Source organism: Coregonus clupeaformis, chromosome 15 (assembly GCF_020615455.1).
Source record: "Coregonus clupeaformis isolate EN_2021a chromosome 15, ASM2061545v1, whole genome shotgun sequence".
NCBI lineage: Eukaryota > Metazoa > Chordata > Actinopteri > Salmoniformes > Salmonidae > Coregonus > Coregonus clupeaformis.
Window position 1 is genome coordinate 14439648 of NC_059206.1, and position 19160 is coordinate 14458807.

The window sequence follows — 19160 nt, forward strand, 5'->3', positions numbered from 1 at the left end:
GCCCTGGGTGACCAGTTTGTATGCTACTGTAGCTACCTGTGTAGTTCTCGTTGCCCTGGGTGACCAGTTTGTATGCTACTGTAGCTACCTGTGTAGTTCTCGTTGCCCTGGGTGGCCAGTTTGTATGCTACTGTAGCTACCTGTGTAGTTCTCGTTGCCCTGGGTGGCCAGTTTGTATGCTACTGTAGCTACCTGTGTAGTTCGTTGCCCTGGGTGGCCAGTTTGTATGCTACTGTAGCTACCTGTGTAGTTCTCGTTGCCCTGGGTGGCCAGTTTGTATGCTACTGTAGCTACCTGTGTAGTTCTCGTTGCCCTGGGTGGCCAGTTTGTATGCTACTGTAGCTACCTGTGTAGTTCTCGTTGCCCTGGGTGGCCAGTTTGTGTGCTACTGTAGCTACCTGTGTAGTTCTCGTTGCCCTGGGTGGCCAGTTTGTGTGCTACTGTAGCTACCTGTGTAGTTCTCGTTGCCCTGGGTGGCCAGTTTGTATGCTACTGTAGCTGCCTGTGTAGTTCTCGTTGCCCTGGGTGACCAGTTTGTATGCTACTGTAGCTACCTGTGTAGTTCTCGTTGCCCTGGGTGGCCAGTTTGTATGCTACTGTAGCTACCTGTGTAGTTCTCGTTGCCCTGGGTGGCCAGTTTGTATACTACTGTAGCTACCTGTGTAGTTCTCGTTGCCCTGGGTGGCCAGTTTGTATACTACTGTAGCTACCTGTGTAGTTCTCGTTGCCCTGGGTGGCCAGTTTGTATACTACTGTAGCTACCTGTGTAGTTCTCGTTGCCCTGGGTGACCAGTTTGTATACTACTGTAGCTACCTGTGTAGTTCTCGTTGCCCTGGGTGACCAGTTTGTATACTACTGTAGCTACCTGTGTAGTTCTCGTTGCCCTGGGTGGCCAGTTTGTATACTACTGTAGCTACCTGTGTAGTTCTCGTTGCCCTGGGTGGCCAGTTTGTATGCTACTGTAGCTACCTGTGTAGTTTTCGTTGCCCTGGGTGGCCAGTTTGTATGCTACTGTAGCTACCTGTGTAGTTCTCGTTGCCCTGGGTGGCCAGTTTGTATGCTACTGTAGCTACCTGTGTAGTTCTCGTTGCCCTGGGTGGCCAGTTTGTATGCTACTGTAGCTACCTGTGTAGTTCTCGTTGCCCTGGGTGGCCAGTTTGTATGCTACTGTAGCTACCTGTGTAGTTCTCGTTGCCCTGGGTGGCCAGTTTGTATGCTACTGTAGCTACCTGTGTAGTTCTCGTTGCCCTGGGTGGCCAGTTTGTATGCTACTGTAGCTACCTGTGTAGTTCTCGTTGCCCTGGGTGGCCAGTTTGTATGCTACTGTAGCTACCTGTGTAGTTCTCGTTGCCCTGGGTGGCCAGTTTGTATGCTACTGTAGCTACCTGTGTAGTTCTCGTTGCCCTGGGTGACCAGTTTGTATGCTACTGTAGCTACCTGTGTAGTTCTCGTTGCCCTGGGTGGCCAGTTTGTATGCTACTGTAGCTACCTGTGTAGTTCTCGTTGCCCTGGGTGGCCAGTTTGTATACTACTGTAGCTACCTGTGTAGTTCTCGTTGCCCTGGGTGGCCAGTTTGTATACTACTGTAGCTACCTGTGTAGTTCTCGTTGCCCTGGGTGGCCAGTTTGTATACTACTGTAGCTACCTGTGTAGTTCTCGTTGCCCTGGGTGACCAGTTTGTATACTACTGTAGCTACCTGTGTAGTTCTCGTTGCCCTGGGTGACCAGTTTGTATACTACTGTAGCTACCTGTGTAGTTCTCGTTGCCCTGGGTGGCCAGTTTGTATACTACTGTAGCTACCTGTGTAGTTCTCGTTGCCCTGGGTGGCCAGTTTGTATGCTACTGTAGCTACCTGTGTAGTTTTCGTTGCCCTGGGTGGCCAGTTTGTATGCTACTGTAGCTACCTGTGTAGTTCTCGTTGCCCTGGGTGGCCAGTTTGTATGCTACTGTAGCTACCTGTGTAGTTTTCGTTGCCCTGGGTGGCCAGTTTGTATGCTACTGTAGCTACCTGTGTAGTTCTCGTTGCCCTGGGTGGCCAGTTTGTATGCTACTGTAGCTACCTGTGTAGTTCTCGTTGCCCTGGGTGACCAGTTTGTATGCTACTGTAGCTACCTGTGTAGTTCTCGTTGCCCTGGGTGACCAGTTTGTATACTACTGTAGCTACCTGTGTAGTTCTCGTTGCCCTGGGTGGCCAGTTTGTATACTACTGTAGCTACCTGTGTAGTTCTCGTTGCCCTGGGTGGCCAGTTTGTATACTACTGTAGCTACCTGTGTAGTTCTCGTTGCCCTGGGTGGCCAGTTTGTATACTACTGTAGCTACCTGTGTAGTTCTCGTTGCCCTGGGTGGCCAGTTTGTATACTACTGTAGCTACCTGTGTAGTTCTCGTTGCCCTGGGTAGCCTCACTCAGCAGCTGGGCGATGGCAGAGCTCACAGCCTTAGTGCTGTTGCCCACGTCCTGAGAGCACTTCTCCAGCTGCAATCACACACACACACACACACACATTAGTGATACAATATATGCCACAATACACATACTTTCACTTGTATAATTTCTTAGATTCATACACAAACTAATTCAATAAAGTAACATGAGTAGGAGTGAACTGTTGATTTGATTTTTTAAAAGAATCCTAAACATGCATAAAGTACAGTATATCCGGTTTCATTTTACAGACTGCTCTGGCATACAAAGCATTGGGGGCCAGTTAAGTGTGTGTGGGTTCGTATGTGTCTGCACTGTGGTTGGAATTCTCACAGTCAAGTACTTGTAATCCTCATGTGGGCACAGTCACATAGATGGGTGCTGAGGCATGATTCATGATTCTGTGGTGGGTGTTGTAATCAGCCTACCTACCTGATTCTGTGGTGGGTGTTGTAATCAGCCTACCTACCTGATTCTGTGGTGGGTGTTGAAATCAGCCTACCTACCTGATTCTGTGGTGGGTGTTGTAATCAGCCTACCTACCTGATTCTGTGGTGGGTGTTGAAATCAGCCTACCTACCTGATTCTGTGGTGGGTGTTGAAATCAGCCTACCTACCTGATTCTGTGGTGGGTGTTGAAATCAGCCTATCTACTGCTGTGCATGTGGCTACAAGTTTAGTTTGGTTTATTAGGATCCCCATTAGCTACTGCACATGCAATTTTTGTCAATATGACTTGGCCATGATAACTGACCATCCAATGTTACTCCTAGGAGTTCAGCTTCTTCCACTTGTTCAATGGGCACACCCTTTATGCACAACTCCGGTTTAGGTCTAAGAGAATGTTTTTGGTTTTAGATGTATTTAAGACCAGTTTATTGTTAATGACCCATTCTGACACTGACTGTAACTCCTTGCATAGTCTCAGTGAGCTCACTGGCTGTAGGTGCTGATGCGTAAAGTATGTAATTATCAGCATACATAGTCATTTTAGCTTGTTGTAAGACAAATGGCAAATCATTTGTAAAAATAGAGAAGAGTAACGGCCCAAGACAACTGCCCTGAGGGATACCGCACTGTACATATCTGATGTTAGAGAAGCTTCCATTGAAGAACACTCACTGGATTCTACTGGATAAATGACTCTCCAACCATGTGACTCTCTGGATTCTACTGGATAAATGACTCTCCAACCATGTGACTCTCTGGATTCTACTGGATAAATGACTCTCCAACCATGTGACTCTCTGGATTCTACTGGATAAATGACTCTCCAACCATGTGACTCTCTGGATTCTACTGGATAAATGACTCTCCAACCATGTGACTCTCTGGATTCTACTGGATAAATGACTCTCCAACCATGTGACTCTCTGGATTCTACTGGATAAATGACTCTCCAACCATGTGACTCTCTGGATTCTACTGGATAAATGACTCTCCAACCATGTGACTCTCTGGATTCTACTGGATAAATGACTCTCCAACCATGTGACTCTCTGGGTTCTACTGGATAAATGACTCTCCAACCATGTGACTCTCTGGATTCTACTGGATAAATGACTCTCCAACCATGTGACTCTCTGGATTCTACTGGATAAATGACTCTCCAACCATGTGACTCTCTGGGTTCTACTGGATAAATGACTCTCCAACCATGTGACTCTCTGGATTCTACTGGATAAATGACTCTCCAACCATGTGACTCACTGGATTCTACTGGATAAATAACTCTCCAACCATGTGATGGCAGGTGATGTAAAGCCATAACAAGTGAGTTCTTTTCAATAACAATTTATGATCAATAACATCAAATCCTGCATTGAAATCTAACAATACAGCTCCAACTATTTGTATTTTGTATTTATTAAGGATCCCCATTAGCTGCTGCCACTCCTTCTGGGGTCCAGCAACATTAAGACAGTTATATACAGTTTAAAATATTACATGACATGACATTTTCATAACACTATCATCTTATTATCCATTTCCTTTAGCCAATCATCAGTCATCTGAGTTAGTGCAGTATAAGTTGAGTGCCCTTCCCTATATGCATGCTGAAAGTCAGTAGTTAACTTGTCACAAGTTATTCCTGTCACAAGTCATGTGACAGGAAGAGCGTGGGAGAGATGGGTTGAGTGTGTTCACTTAGTACTGTATAGTCTGGATACTGTTGCACAGGTTGTGGTTAGCTTGTATGCACAGTACTGTGTGTTTGTGGAAATATGTGTGTTTGTGCATGTGCTTGCCATCTACCAGGGCAGGGGTGTGTGGTGTGTGTGTGGTGTGTCAAACTTCCTGCTAGCCTACAAGTACAGTATGCATACGGCATATGCGAGGTGTATCGTGTGTGTGTGTGTGCATGAATGTGTGTATGTATGTGTGTGAGACTCTCACCGTTTCTCCGGGCAGGGGTTTGAGTTTGCCATCGCCGGCGGAGGCCTTGGCCTCCGCCATGTCTTTCTCCAGGCCTCGGACCACTGTCAGAGCATTGTCGATCTCCAGAGGACCACATGCTTCCTGTGCCTGGATCACATGACAGGAAGTGACATGACAGGAAGTCAACACAGGAAGTGGGGAAAGGGAAGACCGAACAGAATAGGGATCCCATATTGGGCAAGACAGGGCCTGCTAGCGAAACCTCTAACTACAGTGCTATAATACAGTGGTGTTACCCAAGTTAGCTATGGAGTGAGCTAATACAGTGTTTCAGCTAGTTATGGCGTAAGCTACTGTAGCTAGCTAATTCCACTAGCTAAACCACTAATACAGTGTTTCAGCTAAATGGAGCAAGCTAGCTAGCTAATTCCACTAACGAAAGCGCTAACAAGGTCAAACAACAGGTCCTTGTTGAGTGCATTTGGGGGGTGTTTGGTACCTTCTGTGCGGCCGTGCGGAGCTCGGCAAGGGCAGTGGCCAGGTTCTTGGCACACTGGCTGAGTTGCATGGCAGAGGACTGGTCGCCAATAGTGGGTACTGTGGCCTTGGCAGCTGTCACCATCTTGGCACCAGGCTGAGGGCATGGGAGTGGATGGAAAGTGTAAACTTGTTTATTTTTTACAAAGGAGAGAGAAGTTGCATGCTACTAAAACATTGGTCCTGTGTAGTTTGTAATAAATCAAATTGACTCCAGGAGACTTCAGAGGACAAGCTTCCTTGTTTTGTGTCATATTTATTTTAGGTGAGCATGCTTCTTTGCGAAGTTATATAAGAATCAGGAGAAAAAAACACGTTATAGGGGGCAGGGTAGAGAAGAGGGTCTCACCAGGAGGAAGTTCTGGCCGGCCCCGATGAGGGTGAGCTGGGCACTGGGGCTGTCGGGCTGGGACTGGCTGCCACGTACCCCCTGGACCAGCTGAGGGATCTGGTCTGCCACCACCTGACACAAACAAACAGGTCGGCCAATTAATTAAACAATCAACCAACCAAATGGAAGATATGTAGGGTAAAAACAATAACACACACTTAAGCACAATGCTCTACTCTCACTCTTACAGTGCAATGAAGCAATCACTGCTCACATGACTGCATACATGACCAATCACAAGATCAGTGTACAATGAAGGACACCTGAACTACAATCTAATTCAGAATGTCAAAGTCAAAAATATTTTATTTGAGATTTACTACAGTAATTGTACCCCGAGAGAGAGAGAGAGAGGGAAAGAGAGAGAGACAGAGAGAGAGACAGAGAGAGAGAGAGAGAGAGAGAGAGAGAGAGAGAGAGAGAGAGAGAGAGAGAGAGAGAGAGAGAGAGAGAGAGAGAGAGAGAGAGAGAGAGAGAGAGAGAGAGAGAGAGAGAGAGAGAGAGAGAGAGAGAGAGAAGGAAAAAGAGAGAAGGCATGATACTAGTACTCAGTGACCTATACCTGACCCCACAGGACAAGAAACCAGGAAGAGAGTGATGGTTGGGTTGTCATGGCAGCGGAGCTCTCACCTTGCAGCTCTGGACGAGCTGCTGCTGGGCTGCTGGGTTCTTATTGGACGAGGCGGCGTGCTGGGCGGCGGCTATGGTCTGAGTGGCAGCCGCGGCGGCCTGCTTGGATGCGTTCTGGCAGGAAACGCAGTGTGAAAAAATACTGTCAGTTTAGTTTCGACTTAGGTTTCCAAACCTACGTGCTGGCTAACTAACATCAGGGTTGGTTAATTTCAGCAATGCATACATTAGGGAAGGCTTTTTGTCAAAAACTATGTTTCGATGAAACAAATAATTCTTAGCAATCATAATGCAACTTATCGAAATGACAGGCTACTTTGACACTGACAAACTGAGAATCGGAGATCAATAAAAACAACCTAGTCTTGAATCCATCAATAGCCAGGCCTAGGTGTGTGTGGAGATGCACATATTGTAGGCTACAATATGAGGAGGAAATTCTAGTCCTAAAAATGCTTTCCAGTTTCACTGACTCACCCAATGATGCGCAGCTCACTCGCCAGTGATGGCTGATGCGTTCGTGCCAAAAGCCTCTCTCTTGTTTTACTTTGTAAAACAATATTTGGAAGTTGATCAAATATTTTGGTAGCCTACAGCATATGGATTAGACTTCTCTTTTCAGCAGGAGCCATTTGCTTTCCAACCTGTGATTTCCCGCGATTGCATTTGAAATATTGCAAAAGGCCTGTTTTGTCTGCATGCTGTTTACTGACAGATTCACCGCCAGTCATAAGATCTGCTTAGACAAGTCACGGCCAGTCATAAGATCTGCTTAGACAAGTCACGGCCAGTCATAAGTTATGCTTAGACAAGTCACGGCCAGTCATAAGATCTGCTTAGACAAGTCACGGCCAGTCATAAGATCTGCTTAGACAAGTCACGGCCAGTCATAAGTTATGCTTAGACAAGTCACGGCCAGTCATAAGATCTGCTTAGACAAGTCACGGCCAGTCATAAGATCTGCTTAGACAAGTCACGGCCAGTCATAAGTTATGCTTAGACAAGTCACGGCCAGTCATAAGATCTGCTTAGACAAGTCACGGCCAGTCATAAGATCTGCTTAGACAAGTCACGGCCAGTCATAAGATCTGCTTAGACAAGTCACGGCCAGTCATAAGTTATGCTTAGACAAGTCACGGCCAGTCATAAGATCTGCTTAGACAAGTCACGGCCAGTCATAAGATCTGCTTAGACAAGTCACGGCCAGTCATAAGTTCTGCTTAGACAAGTCACGGCCAGTCATAAGATCTGCTTAGACAAGTCACGGCCAGTCATAAGTTATGCTTAGACAAGTCACGGCCAGTCATAAGTTCTGCTTAGACAAGTCACGGCCAGTCATAAGATCTGCTTAGACAAGTCACGGCCAGTCATAAGTTCTGCTTAGACAAGTCACGGCCAGTCATAAGTTCTGCTTAGACAAGTCACGGCCAGTCATAAGTTATGCTTAGACAAGTCACGGCCAGTCATAAGTTATGCTTAGACAAGTCACGGCCAGTCATAAGATCTGCTTAGACAAGTCACGGCCAGTCATAAGATCTGCTTAGACAAGTCACGGCCAGTCATAAGATCTGCTTAGACAAGTCACGGCCAGTCATAAGTTATGCTTAGACAAGTCACGGCCAGTCATAAGTTCTGCTTAGACAAGTCACGGCCAGTCATAAGTTATGCTTAGACAAGTCACGGCCAGTCATAAGATCTGCTTAGACAAGTCACGGCCAGTCATAAGATCTGCTTAGACAAGTCACGGCCAGTCATAAGTTATGCTTAGACAAGTCACGGCCAGTCATAAGATCTGCTTAGACAAGTCACGGCCAGTCATAAGATCTGCTTAGACAAGTCACGGCCAGTCATAAGTTATGCTTAGACAAGTCACGGCCAGTCATAAGATCTGCTTAGACAAGTCACGGCCAGTCATAAGATCTGCTTAGACAAGTCACGGCCAGTCATAAGATCTGCTTAGACAAGTCACGGCCAGTCATAAGTTATGCTTAGACAAGTCACGGCCAGTCATAAGATCTGCTTAGACAAGTCACGGCCAGTCATAAGATCTGCTTAGACAAGTCACGGCCAGTCATAAGATCTGCTTAGACAAGTCACGGCCAGTCATAAGATCTGCTTAGACAAGTCACGGCCAGTCATAAGATCTGCTTAGACAAGTCACGGCCAGTCATAAGTTATGCTTAGACAAGTCACGGCCAGTCATAAGATCTGCTTAGACAAGTCACGGCCAGTCATAAGATCTGCTTAGACAAGTCACGGCCAGTCATAAGTTCTGCTTAGACAAGTCACGGCCAGTCATAAGTTATGCTTAGACAAGTCACGGCCAGTCATAAGATCTGCTTAGACAAGTCACGGCCAGTCATAAGATCTGCTTAGACAAGTCACGGCCAGTCATAAGTTATGCTTAGACAAGTCACGGCCAGTCATAAGTTATGCTTAGACAAGTCACGGCCAGTCATAAGTTATGCTTAGACAAGTCACGGCCAGTCATAAGATCTGCTTAGACAAGTCACGGCCAGTCATAAGTTATGCTTAGACAAGTCACGGCCAGTCATAAGTTATGCTTAGACAAGTCACGGCCAGTCATAAGTTATGCTTAGACAAGTCACGGCCAGTCATAAGATCTGCTTAGACAAGTCACGGCCAGTCATAAGATCTGCTTAGACAAGTCACGGCCAGTCATAAGATCTGCTTAGACAAGTCACGGCCAGTCATAAGATCTGCTTAGACAAGTCACGGCCAGTCATAAGTTATGCTTAGACAAGTCACGGCCAGTCATAAGTTATGCTTAGACAAGTCACGGCCAGTCATAAGATCTGCTTAGACAAGTCACGGCCAGTCATAAGATCTGCTTAGACAAGTCACGGCCAGTCATAAGATCTGCTTAGACAAGTCACGGCCAGTCATAAGATCTGCTTAGACAAGTCACGGCCAGTCATAAGATCTGCTTAGACAAGTCACGGCCAGTCATAAGATCTGCTTAGACAAGTCACGGCCAGTCATAAGTTATGCTTAGACAAGTCACGGCCAGTCATAAGTTATGCTTAGACAAGTCACGGCCAGTCATAAGTTATGCTTAGACAAGTCACGGCCAGTCATAAGATCTGCTTAGACAAGTCACGGCCAGTCATAAGATCTGCTTAGACAAGTCACGGCCAGTCATAAGATCTGCTTAGACAAGTCACGGCCAGTCATAAGTTCTGCTTAGACAAGTCACGGCCAGTCATAAGATCTGCTTAGACAAGTCACGGCCAGTCATAAGTTATGCTTAGACAAGTCACGGCCAGTCATAAGATCTGCTTAGACAAGTCACGGCCAGTCATAAGATCTGCTTAGACAAGTCACGGCCAGTCATAAGTTCTGCTTAGACAAGTCACGGCCAGTCATAAGATCTGCTTAGACAAGTCACGGCCAGTCATAAGATCTGCTTAGACAAGTCACGGCCAGTCATAAGTTATGCTTAGACAAGTCACGGCCAGTCATAAGTTATGCTTAGACAAGTCACGGCCAGTCATAAGTTCTGCAAACCTCTCCTCGCAGTCACAAAGTTCTTTTGTGGGCCTACGATATCACTTAACACTAGGGCAGCGTCCAAAATAGCACCCTATTTCCTTACATAGTGCACTACGTTTCACCAGAGCCCTATGGGCCTTGGTCAAAAGTAGTGCACTATATAGGGAATAGGGTGCTATTTTGGACATAACCTAGAACTAGCCGCTGGGCACCAGCGGAGGTGATTGTATGGCAGAGAGAGGTGATTGAACATGCATCTGATATGAGGGCTTCTTACTTATTTGGTTGCTATGGGAAGCCACTCATGTGGTTGCTATGGGAAGTCAAGGCTGTTTGTTTTAACTTCCATGAAAACAATTAGGATAATATTCAGAGACTAAGATAAGCTTTCATTCTACAGCTCTTGGATAAGAGGCATTTTTCACTCCAAAGAAGTGCCCATGTGTACCTTTAACTAGAGCCTGTTTGTCCTTGTCAGGTCATGTGGTCTTGAAAAACTCCTGGCCCTAGTAGTAATGTGTAATGTTAAAATGTATAAATGACCATACAGTTTGAAAGTCAGCATTTCCCCTAGTTTAATTTCCAGGCGGAAAGTACCAAACTCTTTTAAGCAGGGGGGTGTAACAAAGGTAGGAGGGGGGCCCACCCAACCCAATCTATATAATGGCGGGGGGAAACACTGGTTGAGGTCCAGGAATATCACCTCCAGCTTGTTGACCAGCCTCTTCTTGATGGCGTTCTGGGCAGCAGCATTGGTAGCCATACGTAGACCCTCTGCTGCCTCACGCAGCCTCTGCTGCTGCTCCTCGCTGTCCGGGTTGGCAGCTGCGCCCTGCACACACACACACATCAGCATGTTAACGTCACGAGTGGGACCTGAACCCCGGTCTCCCGCTGGGGAAACCAGCATCTTACTCATTAGACCAAGATGATATTGCACCAACGCACACACTGAGGAAGTTGCAAACAAAATCCTCAATACAGTACACTTAAACCCCAAAAAGACTAAACAACTATTCTACTAAACAAAAATGCTTTTACACAAACACACACACACACACACACACACACACACACACACTATGCATGCGCGTACACACACACACACACACAGCTCCTAAACGGAGGCCTCGCCATTCCTCCAGCCACGCTCATAAATCCTCAACGGTGGAATGTGGGACAGACCATGTTGGAATGGGGGACGGGACGGGAGCAGTTGCTCATGTGGGACAGACCATGTTGGAATGGGGGACGCGACGGGAGCAGTTGCTCATGTGGGACAGACCATGTTGGAATGGGGGACGGGACGGGAGCAGTTGCTCATGTGGGACAGACCATGTTGGAATGGGGGACGGGACGGGAGCAGTTGCTCATGTGGGACAGACCATGTTGGAATGGGGGACGCGACGGGAGCAGTTGCTCATGTGGGACAGACCATGTTGGAATGGGGGACGGGACGGGAGCAGTTGCTCATGTGGGACAGACCATGTTGGAATGGGGGACGGGACGGGAGCAGTTGCTCATGTGGGACAGACCATGTCGGAATGGGGGACAGACCTTGGCAGCCTCCACCATTTTGGCCGTGGCGTCCGCCAGGAGCTTGGCGGCTGACAGCAGCTTGCGGGAATTCTCCAGGTCCGACTCGCCCTCTGCGTCCATCTTGATGGCGTTGACCAGGTCCGAGGTGGCCTGGGCAAGGATGCGGGCCTGACGCACCATCTCACCTGGAGAGGAGGGAGACAAACAGCACTGAATACAGTTGAAGTACTGATTTATTCATCCAGCCTTTACTGAATCTGGCCCTAGATAAAAGGGCAAAGGTAGCATTTTGATCTTTCCTTTAATAACATTTTAATCATTTAGCAGACGCTCTTATCCAGAGCGACTTACAGTTAAGTGAGTGCATACATTTTTCATACTGTCCCCCCGTGGGAATCGAACCCACAACCCTGGTGTTGCAAGCGCCATGCTCTACCAACTGAGCTACAGGAGGCATTTCCTTTAATAAACCTGTTAAAAGTCAGGGAGTATTTTACCAACAAAAGGTTACACAACAATCCACTTTCTCACCATATTGTCATATTAAAACCTCTCAAATTATACTTTTCTGTACTGCTTTTTGGAAATAAGACATCAATTTGAAATTGCTTTTTGCAAATAGGATGCCATTTTGAGATGCAGACTCCAGAGACGGAGGAAGAAGCGAGACATCTCATTCACTCCTTTTTTCAGGTTCATATACAGTCAAACTCAGCAGACCAGACCCAGCTGCTATCACATTGGTGCCTATGGGAGAGTCACCCCCTTAAGCAGAACTGAACCGTGACCATTTTCTTCAATGGTAAACGGCATGAGTGGGACATCTTCTTTTATCCACCATCTATGCTATCACACTCCAATATGACCGCTGAACCTTGACCACTTTAGCCTCGCCCCTCCCATCCCCCAGCCTACCAGCGTCTCCCATGGAGCTGAAGATGTTCTCGGTGACGTCCAGGATGCGGTCTGTGGCCTCTCCGTGGCGCCCTATGGGCTGCCCCCCATGGGCGTACTGCTTGATGTGCTGCAGCAGCTCGTTGAGGGCGTGGGTGACGCCTGTGGCGGCAGCGCCCACCTGCTTGAGGAGCCCCTCGTCGCTGGTGGCGCCCTGCGACGCATCCACGCAGCCGTCCACCGACTTGGCAACCAGCTTGCCTGCTTCGACCAGCTGCTCCTGGCACACCGGGGAGCTGATGGTGGGAGCGACCACCTGGTAAGGGGTAGGGTAAAAAAAGGGGAGGGAGAGATAGGGGTAAGGTAAAAAAAGGGGGGAGCGAGAGATAGGGGTAAGGTAAGGGGGAGAGATAGGGGTAAGGTAAAAAAAAGGGGGGAGGGAGAGATAGGGGTAAGGTAAAAAAAAGGGGAGGGAGAGATAGGGGTAAGGTAAAAAAAAAGGGGGGAGGGAGAGATAGGGGTAAGGTAAAAAAAAGGGGAGGGAGAGATAGGGGTAAGGTAAAAAAAAAAAAGGGGAGGGAGAGATAGGGGTAAGGTAAAAAAGGGGAGGGAGAGATAGGGGTAAGGTAAAAAAAAGGGGGGAGCGAGAGATAGGGGTAAGGTAAAAAAAAAAAGAGGGGGAGAGATAGGGGTAAGGTAAAAAAAAGGGGGGAGGGAGAGATAGGGGTAAGGTAAAAAAAGGGGGGAGAGATAGGGGTAAGGTAAAAAAAAGGGGGGAGGGAGAGATAGGGGTAAGGTAAAAAAAAGGGGAGGGAGAGATAGGGGTAAGGTAAAAAAGGGGGGAGGGAGAGATAGGGGTAAGGTAAAAAAAGGGGAGGGAGAGATAGGGGTAAGGTAAAAAAGGGGAGGGAGAGATAGGAGGAGAGGAGAAATGGGGATGATAGAGAGATAAATAGATGGGTAAAGGAAGAGGAGAGAAACAGATCAGTTGGGAGGACAACACATGATCTAATCAAGCCCTCTGAACCACCTCTTGGTGTCAACACTAAACTAAACTAGAGATGGGAAACAACCAATTGTCTAACTACATTTACAAATTCACAAATGGAAAAACACAAATTAATTTGAATTAACAAATCACCAAATGTGTAAAAAAAAGTAATAAAAAAAAGAAGATTTGCAAATCAATAAAAATTCACTATATTGACAATAGCGTTGGGCGGTCTCCAGATTTTCATCCATTAATACCTTTCCTGTACCATCCCGGGGTATACGGTTATACTGTCAGTGCACACAAGGGGCAGTATTTATTTCCAAATGTTTGTTTTTTTGACACACAAAACAAATTTAGGCAGTAGGGATCTTGATCCAGGAGGGAATTGTTTGTCTCTGCTGTAACCAAGAAGCTTGATCTTGCCATCTAGCCGCTTAGATAGCAAGTTAGCAAACGAAATGCCTAGCTGGAGCCCTGAGTTGGATATCATTTATTTGACACAACTTCTAGTTATAAGCAGTGGCATAGAACGAATCCCCGCAGCTCCCGTGATGCAGGGGTGCACCCGAGCTATAGAGGGTCCCCAATTTACGCTATTATAAATCATACCGTCGGTATTTTAAAAATACCCCTGTAAACGGTATATATACGGTATACCGCCCAAGCCTAAATTACAAACATGGGATAATAGATGGTCAGTGTGTGGTAAAGATGTTGGGGTTCTCGTCTCTTACCCTGGTGCAGGCCACCAGTTGGGAGGTGGATAGGGCACATTGGGTCGCTGCGGCGATGACGCGGTTCTGGAGTGCAGAGTCCTCTGTCTTCTGGGCCACGTTCTTTGCTTTGAGCACCAGAGCGGCGGCAGCGTTAGCCACGGCTTTAGCCAGCTGCATAAGCATGTCCTGAGAACGGCAGGGATGACACAGGCTAGTTAGCATGCTAGTTAGCATGTAGCATATAGTAAATCAAGGCACAATGGAAGGAGAAAATATCATTTTAACGATTCCATACCAGGCCCATAAACGAGGCTCTGTTTTGATTGAGACTGTGTTCATTGTGAGTATCTTTAGCCTGAGTGCCAGACTGTTTCTGCTTTAGTTAACTTGTTGTTGTTGTCGTAGCAAAGAAGACGACAGCGTAGCATTGTTGAGAATAGAAACAGTGTGACACCTAGGTTAAATGGGGTGAAAAGATTGTGGGTCAACTATGGAACGATGGACTAATTTCATTATTTTGGTAAGAATTAGGATCAATTGAATTATTCTGAAGAGAATTGTCCTCTTCGAGAAGGGTACTCAAATGTTAACGTCCATTTTGCGAAATTAAATGAAGTAAAGAGATTAGAGAAATGGCCTCTACAAAGGAGAAAATGAGACTTTTCCAGTTTTAAAATCTGTCCTGCGAAACACACCACAGCTTACAGTCTGACCTGAATTCAGTGCCGCCAGTTTTAGCACAAAAGTGAATAGAAGGTCCTATTGATGACCCTACTATCTTTAACCCTCCATATGACCTCAGAGGATTCTTTCCATAGGGGAAGCCAAGCTAAGCGTACGTCCCAAATGACACCCTATTCCCTACATAGTGCACTACTTTTGACCAGAGCCTTAGTACACTCTGTAGGGAATAGGGTGCCATTTGTGACGCATTCCTTCACATTCATTAAACCTAAATATACTATAGCATAACCCATCCAGGCTGGGGAGGAGGGGAGACTCAAAGCCTGGTTGCTCCAAAGACAACGATCAACTTTATCTTGCCTTTAGTTGTTGGTGTTTGAGTCTCTACCCCACAAGTGGAGACTTTAGGAACATACTGACCTTCTCTACTGCCCAAAAGTAATATAAGGTTATTCTACAAGGTTATGTAGCGGGCTAGCTAATGCAGCTACAGTACCGAATGACTAACAATGACATATTCATGTGTATTTTGTCAACTAGCTGATTTAGTCAGAGACTGGGTTTGACATTGACACTTGTTTTGGGTCTTGGATATTATTAAGAGGGCTGACATTGTACAAACATGTGCAACAGTTTAAATTGTGTCTCATGATATCAGATATATTTAAAACTAAAGAATGTGCATTTTTGTGCTTCCAAAACCTGTTACTTCACGTTTGGAAGCACAAAAACAGAGTGACTAAGGGAGGCGGGGGAGTAACTAGGAGGGAGAAATGTGTCTGGGGGTGAGAGAAAAGTGACTGGGGGAAGAGAAAAGTGACTGGGGGAAGAGAAAAGTAACTGGGGGGAAGAGAAAAGTGACTGGGGGGAGAAAAGTGACTGGGGGAGAGAAAAGTAACTGGGGGGAGGAAAGTGACTGAGGGGGGGAGAAAGGTGACTGGGGGGGAGAAAAAGTGACTGGGGGGAGGAAAGTGACTTGGGGGGAGAGAAAGGTGACTGGGGGAGAGAAAAGTGACTGGGGGGAGGAAAGTGACTTGGGGGAGGAAAGTGACTGGGGGGAAGAGAAAAGTGACTGGGGGGGAGGAAAGTGACTTGGGGGGAGGAAAGTGACTGGGGGGGAAGAGAAAAGTGACTGGGGGGGGAGAGAAAAGTGACTGGGGGGGAGGAAAGTGACTGGGGGGGAGAGAAAAGTGACTGGGGGGGAGAGAAAAGTGACTGGGGGAGAGAGAAAAGTGACTGGGGGGGAGAGAGAAAAGTGACTGGGGGGGAATAGAAAAGTGACTTGGGGGGAGGAAAGTGACTTGGGGGGGAGGAAAGTGACTGGGGGGGAGAGAAAGGTGACTGGTGGGGGAGAGAAAAGTGACTGGGGGGGACAGAAAAGTGACTGGGGGGAAGAGAAAAGTGACTGGGGGGAAGAGAAAAGTGACTGGGGGGGAAGAGAAAAGTGACGGGGGGACGGTGACTAGGGGCTCTCTAGGTGTGTCAAAAGATGATACATGGAAGCGGAGGGACTCCAGCTGTGACCTCTGAAGTGCTAGACACACACACAGTAGGCTAACACATTGTAGGCTAACACACAGTAGTCTAACACACGGTGGGCTAACACACAGTAGTCTAACACACGGTGGGCTAACACACAGTGGGCTAACACACGGTGGGCTAACACACAGTAGTCTAACACACGGTGGGCTAACACACAGTAGTCTAACACACGGTGGGCTAACACACAGTGGGCTAACACACGGTGGGCTAACACACGGTGGGCTAACACACGGTGGGCTAACACACAGTAGTCTAACACACGGTGGGCTAACACACAGTAGTCTAACACACGGTGGGCTAACACACGGTGGGCTAACACACGGTGGGCTAACACACGGTGGGCTAACACACAGTAGTCTAACACACGGTGGGCTAACACACGGTGGGCTAACACACAGTAGTCTAACACACGGTGGGCTAACACACGGTGGGCTAACACACGGTGGGCTAACACACGGTGGGCTAACACACGGTGGGCTAACACACAGTAGTCTAACACACGGTGGGCTAACACACGGTGGGCTAACACACAGTAGTCTAACACACGGTGGGCTAACACACGGTAGTCTAACACGCGGTAGTCTAACACACGGTGGGCTAACACACAGTAGCCTAACACACGGTGGGCTAACACACGGTGGGCTAACACACGGTGGGCTAACACACGGTGGGCTAACACACGGTGGGCTAACACACGGTGGGCTAACACACAGTAGTCTAACACACGGTGGGCTAACACACGGTGGGCTAACACACGGTGGGCTAACACACGGTGGGCTAACACACGGTGGGCTAACACACGGTGGGCTAACACACGGTGGGCTAACACACGGTGGGCTAACACACGGTAGTCTAACACACGGTGGGCTAACACACAGTAGTCTAACACACGGTGGGCTAACACACGGTGGGCTAACACACGGTGGGCTAACACACGGTGGGCTAACACACGGTGGGCTAACACACGGTAGTCTAACACACGGTAGTCTAACACACGGTAGTCTAACACACGGTGGGCTAACACACGGTGGGCTAACACATGGTGGTCATTGAGGAGAGACAGGATATCACCAGTAGCATGCTGCAACAGGGTCGCTGTAATAAAAAAACTAAACAAAACTTCACTTTCCTTTATCCAAAAGCTAATCAAACACTCATCAAAATTATGCAGTTTGGAAAGTGTTTAGAGTGGGATTATCGACTTCACGATTGAGAAGAGTTGGGCAGCTCCCTGGATGTCGTTTTGTGAGTGAAGAGTCGTAAAAGAAGGAGGCGGAATAAGGGAGGAGGAGAAAAACTGAGGATTTCTGTAATTTGTGGGAGCTGCGGTCAGGCTGCATTCCACAAGCACTTATGAACAGCCATTAGCCGGCCTACTTATTTCTCCACGATATGTTGTCTGCACTCGCTCAGTCATTTTCAGGCTATATCATAATTTAGGTGTAACATTAAAGCTACATCATCACGTTTTCAGTTGAAGCGCATTCCCTCAATACATGTATAGGCTATTATAAATATCACCACATAACCAAGAACTCCAATACCGTCAAAGAGCTGTAGTTTTGTCCCATTTTAAGGTTAAGTACTGTATTCTAAATCTGTTGCCAATAGGTCTTAGCTCAGTCATGAGGAATTCAGAAATTCTCTTAAGAGAAAACAATTCTTAACAGGCTTCCTTCCCACTTATCGAAACAGAACCCCTACTACTGCTATTGTTAAACCCTTCATTTAATATTGGACACCATTGTTAAAACAGACATTCCCTGTATATCTTCAGGTACAGCAGTGTTCTCCTAGAGCTCAATGCAGCCACAGCAAGGGTTAATAATCAACCCAGTACCCTACAAATGGAAACGACTCTGTTTAGACAGGGGCAGAAAGATGGTCATGTAAATGCAGTTAACCTTTTAATACCTCGGGTGAAGTTGCTCATCTGAAACTCTGAGCTTATCTCAGTGCATTGAGCTGTTGCATACTTCATAATCAAATGCTTTTGAGAGCTACTTGCACTTTTTTCCTGTGTATCAATAATCAAAACCTATAAGAAAACAGAGAGCATTTGAGTACCTGAAGATATGCAAGAGAAACCGAACGAAACTGCTGTCAAATGCTTTAAACTCAGCTATTTTGACAGCAGTTAGAAATTACAAGGAGAGACTATTAGATTACATTACACCAGTGTGGTCAATTACAGTGGACGATCCAAGAACCATTAGCAGGATTGGCCATTGGGAGTGACAGTGATTCGGATAGGCTCATCTTTCGAGGACACGTTTGTTACCAGCTTGTGACTATAAGTGTGGACGCTCCGCCTTGCACCCCTGAAAGATCCTTTACCTAGAAACTGACCAATGCAGGTGTAAAAAAAGAGGGGGTTATAGTAATGTCACACAGTATTGCACAAATTAAGTCAACAAACTCTACATAGGGAACTGATCAATACCGTGTTCTGACCTAAGATACTAAGGCAACTCAAACAAATGGACGATTTGCGCAGAAGATTCAGACTAAAGTCTATGAAGGGCAGAACCCTAAGTTCCAGGTATTTTCACTCAGCCATTTATTGATGTCAAAGGGAGACAAAGTGAAAATTGTACTTAAGTGGAAGTTAGAATTTGCCCCCAAGTGTGAAAACGGCCGTTTATAGCCTTAGTTGAGACTTATTTTCTTGTGGCGTAGTCCCACTTTCAGAGTGTCAGTTCAGTTCACTCTGGACTGGGTCACGGTTGGCCTACCTGAAAGCGGGGGTCGGCGTCCGTCTCTCCGATGTGAGACAGCAGCTCGCCACTGGCCTGGCCCACGTTGCCTGCAGCCTGCAGAAGATTCTGACGGGGCTGATGGGTGAAAAAAAAGACGCCCGAAGAGCACAGGTCACATGACTGAAGAAAAGCCATCATGAAGGGATTCTTTAACAG

At 47.0% G+C, this 19160-nt stretch overlaps 1 protein-coding gene across 4 annotated transcripts in view; it reads right to left on the reverse strand.

The window, feature by feature from the left end:
• The window catches only part of tln1 (talin 1), a 164483-nt gene that overhangs the window by 73621 nt on the left and 71702 nt on the right, over window positions 1-19160 (reverse strand). For 2 of the 4 annotated variants that reach the window (XM_041897413.2, XM_041897412.2), the window contains exons 18-28: window positions 18981-19079; window positions 18527-18589; window positions 14038-14205; window positions 12331-12625; window positions 11434-11600; window positions 10580-10708; window positions 6364-6477; window positions 5692-5805; window positions 5305-5439; window positions 4824-4952; window positions 2375-2477 (exon numbers count right to left, since the gene is read on the reverse strand). In XM_041897413.2, the coding sequence (XP_041753347.1) occupies window positions 2375-2477; window positions 4824-4952; window positions 5305-5439; window positions 5692-5805; window positions 6364-6477; window positions 10580-10708; window positions 11434-11600; window positions 12331-12625; window positions 14038-14205; window positions 18527-18589; window positions 18981-19079 (1516 nt within the window). The remainder of the gene's footprint in view (window positions 1-2374; window positions 2478-4823; window positions 4953-5304; window positions 5440-5691; window positions 5806-6363; window positions 6478-10579; window positions 10709-11433; window positions 11601-12330; window positions 12626-14037; window positions 14206-18526; window positions 18590-18980; window positions 19080-19160) is intronic. The other 2 variants (XM_041897415.2, XM_041897414.2) reach the window with 1 other exon arrangement.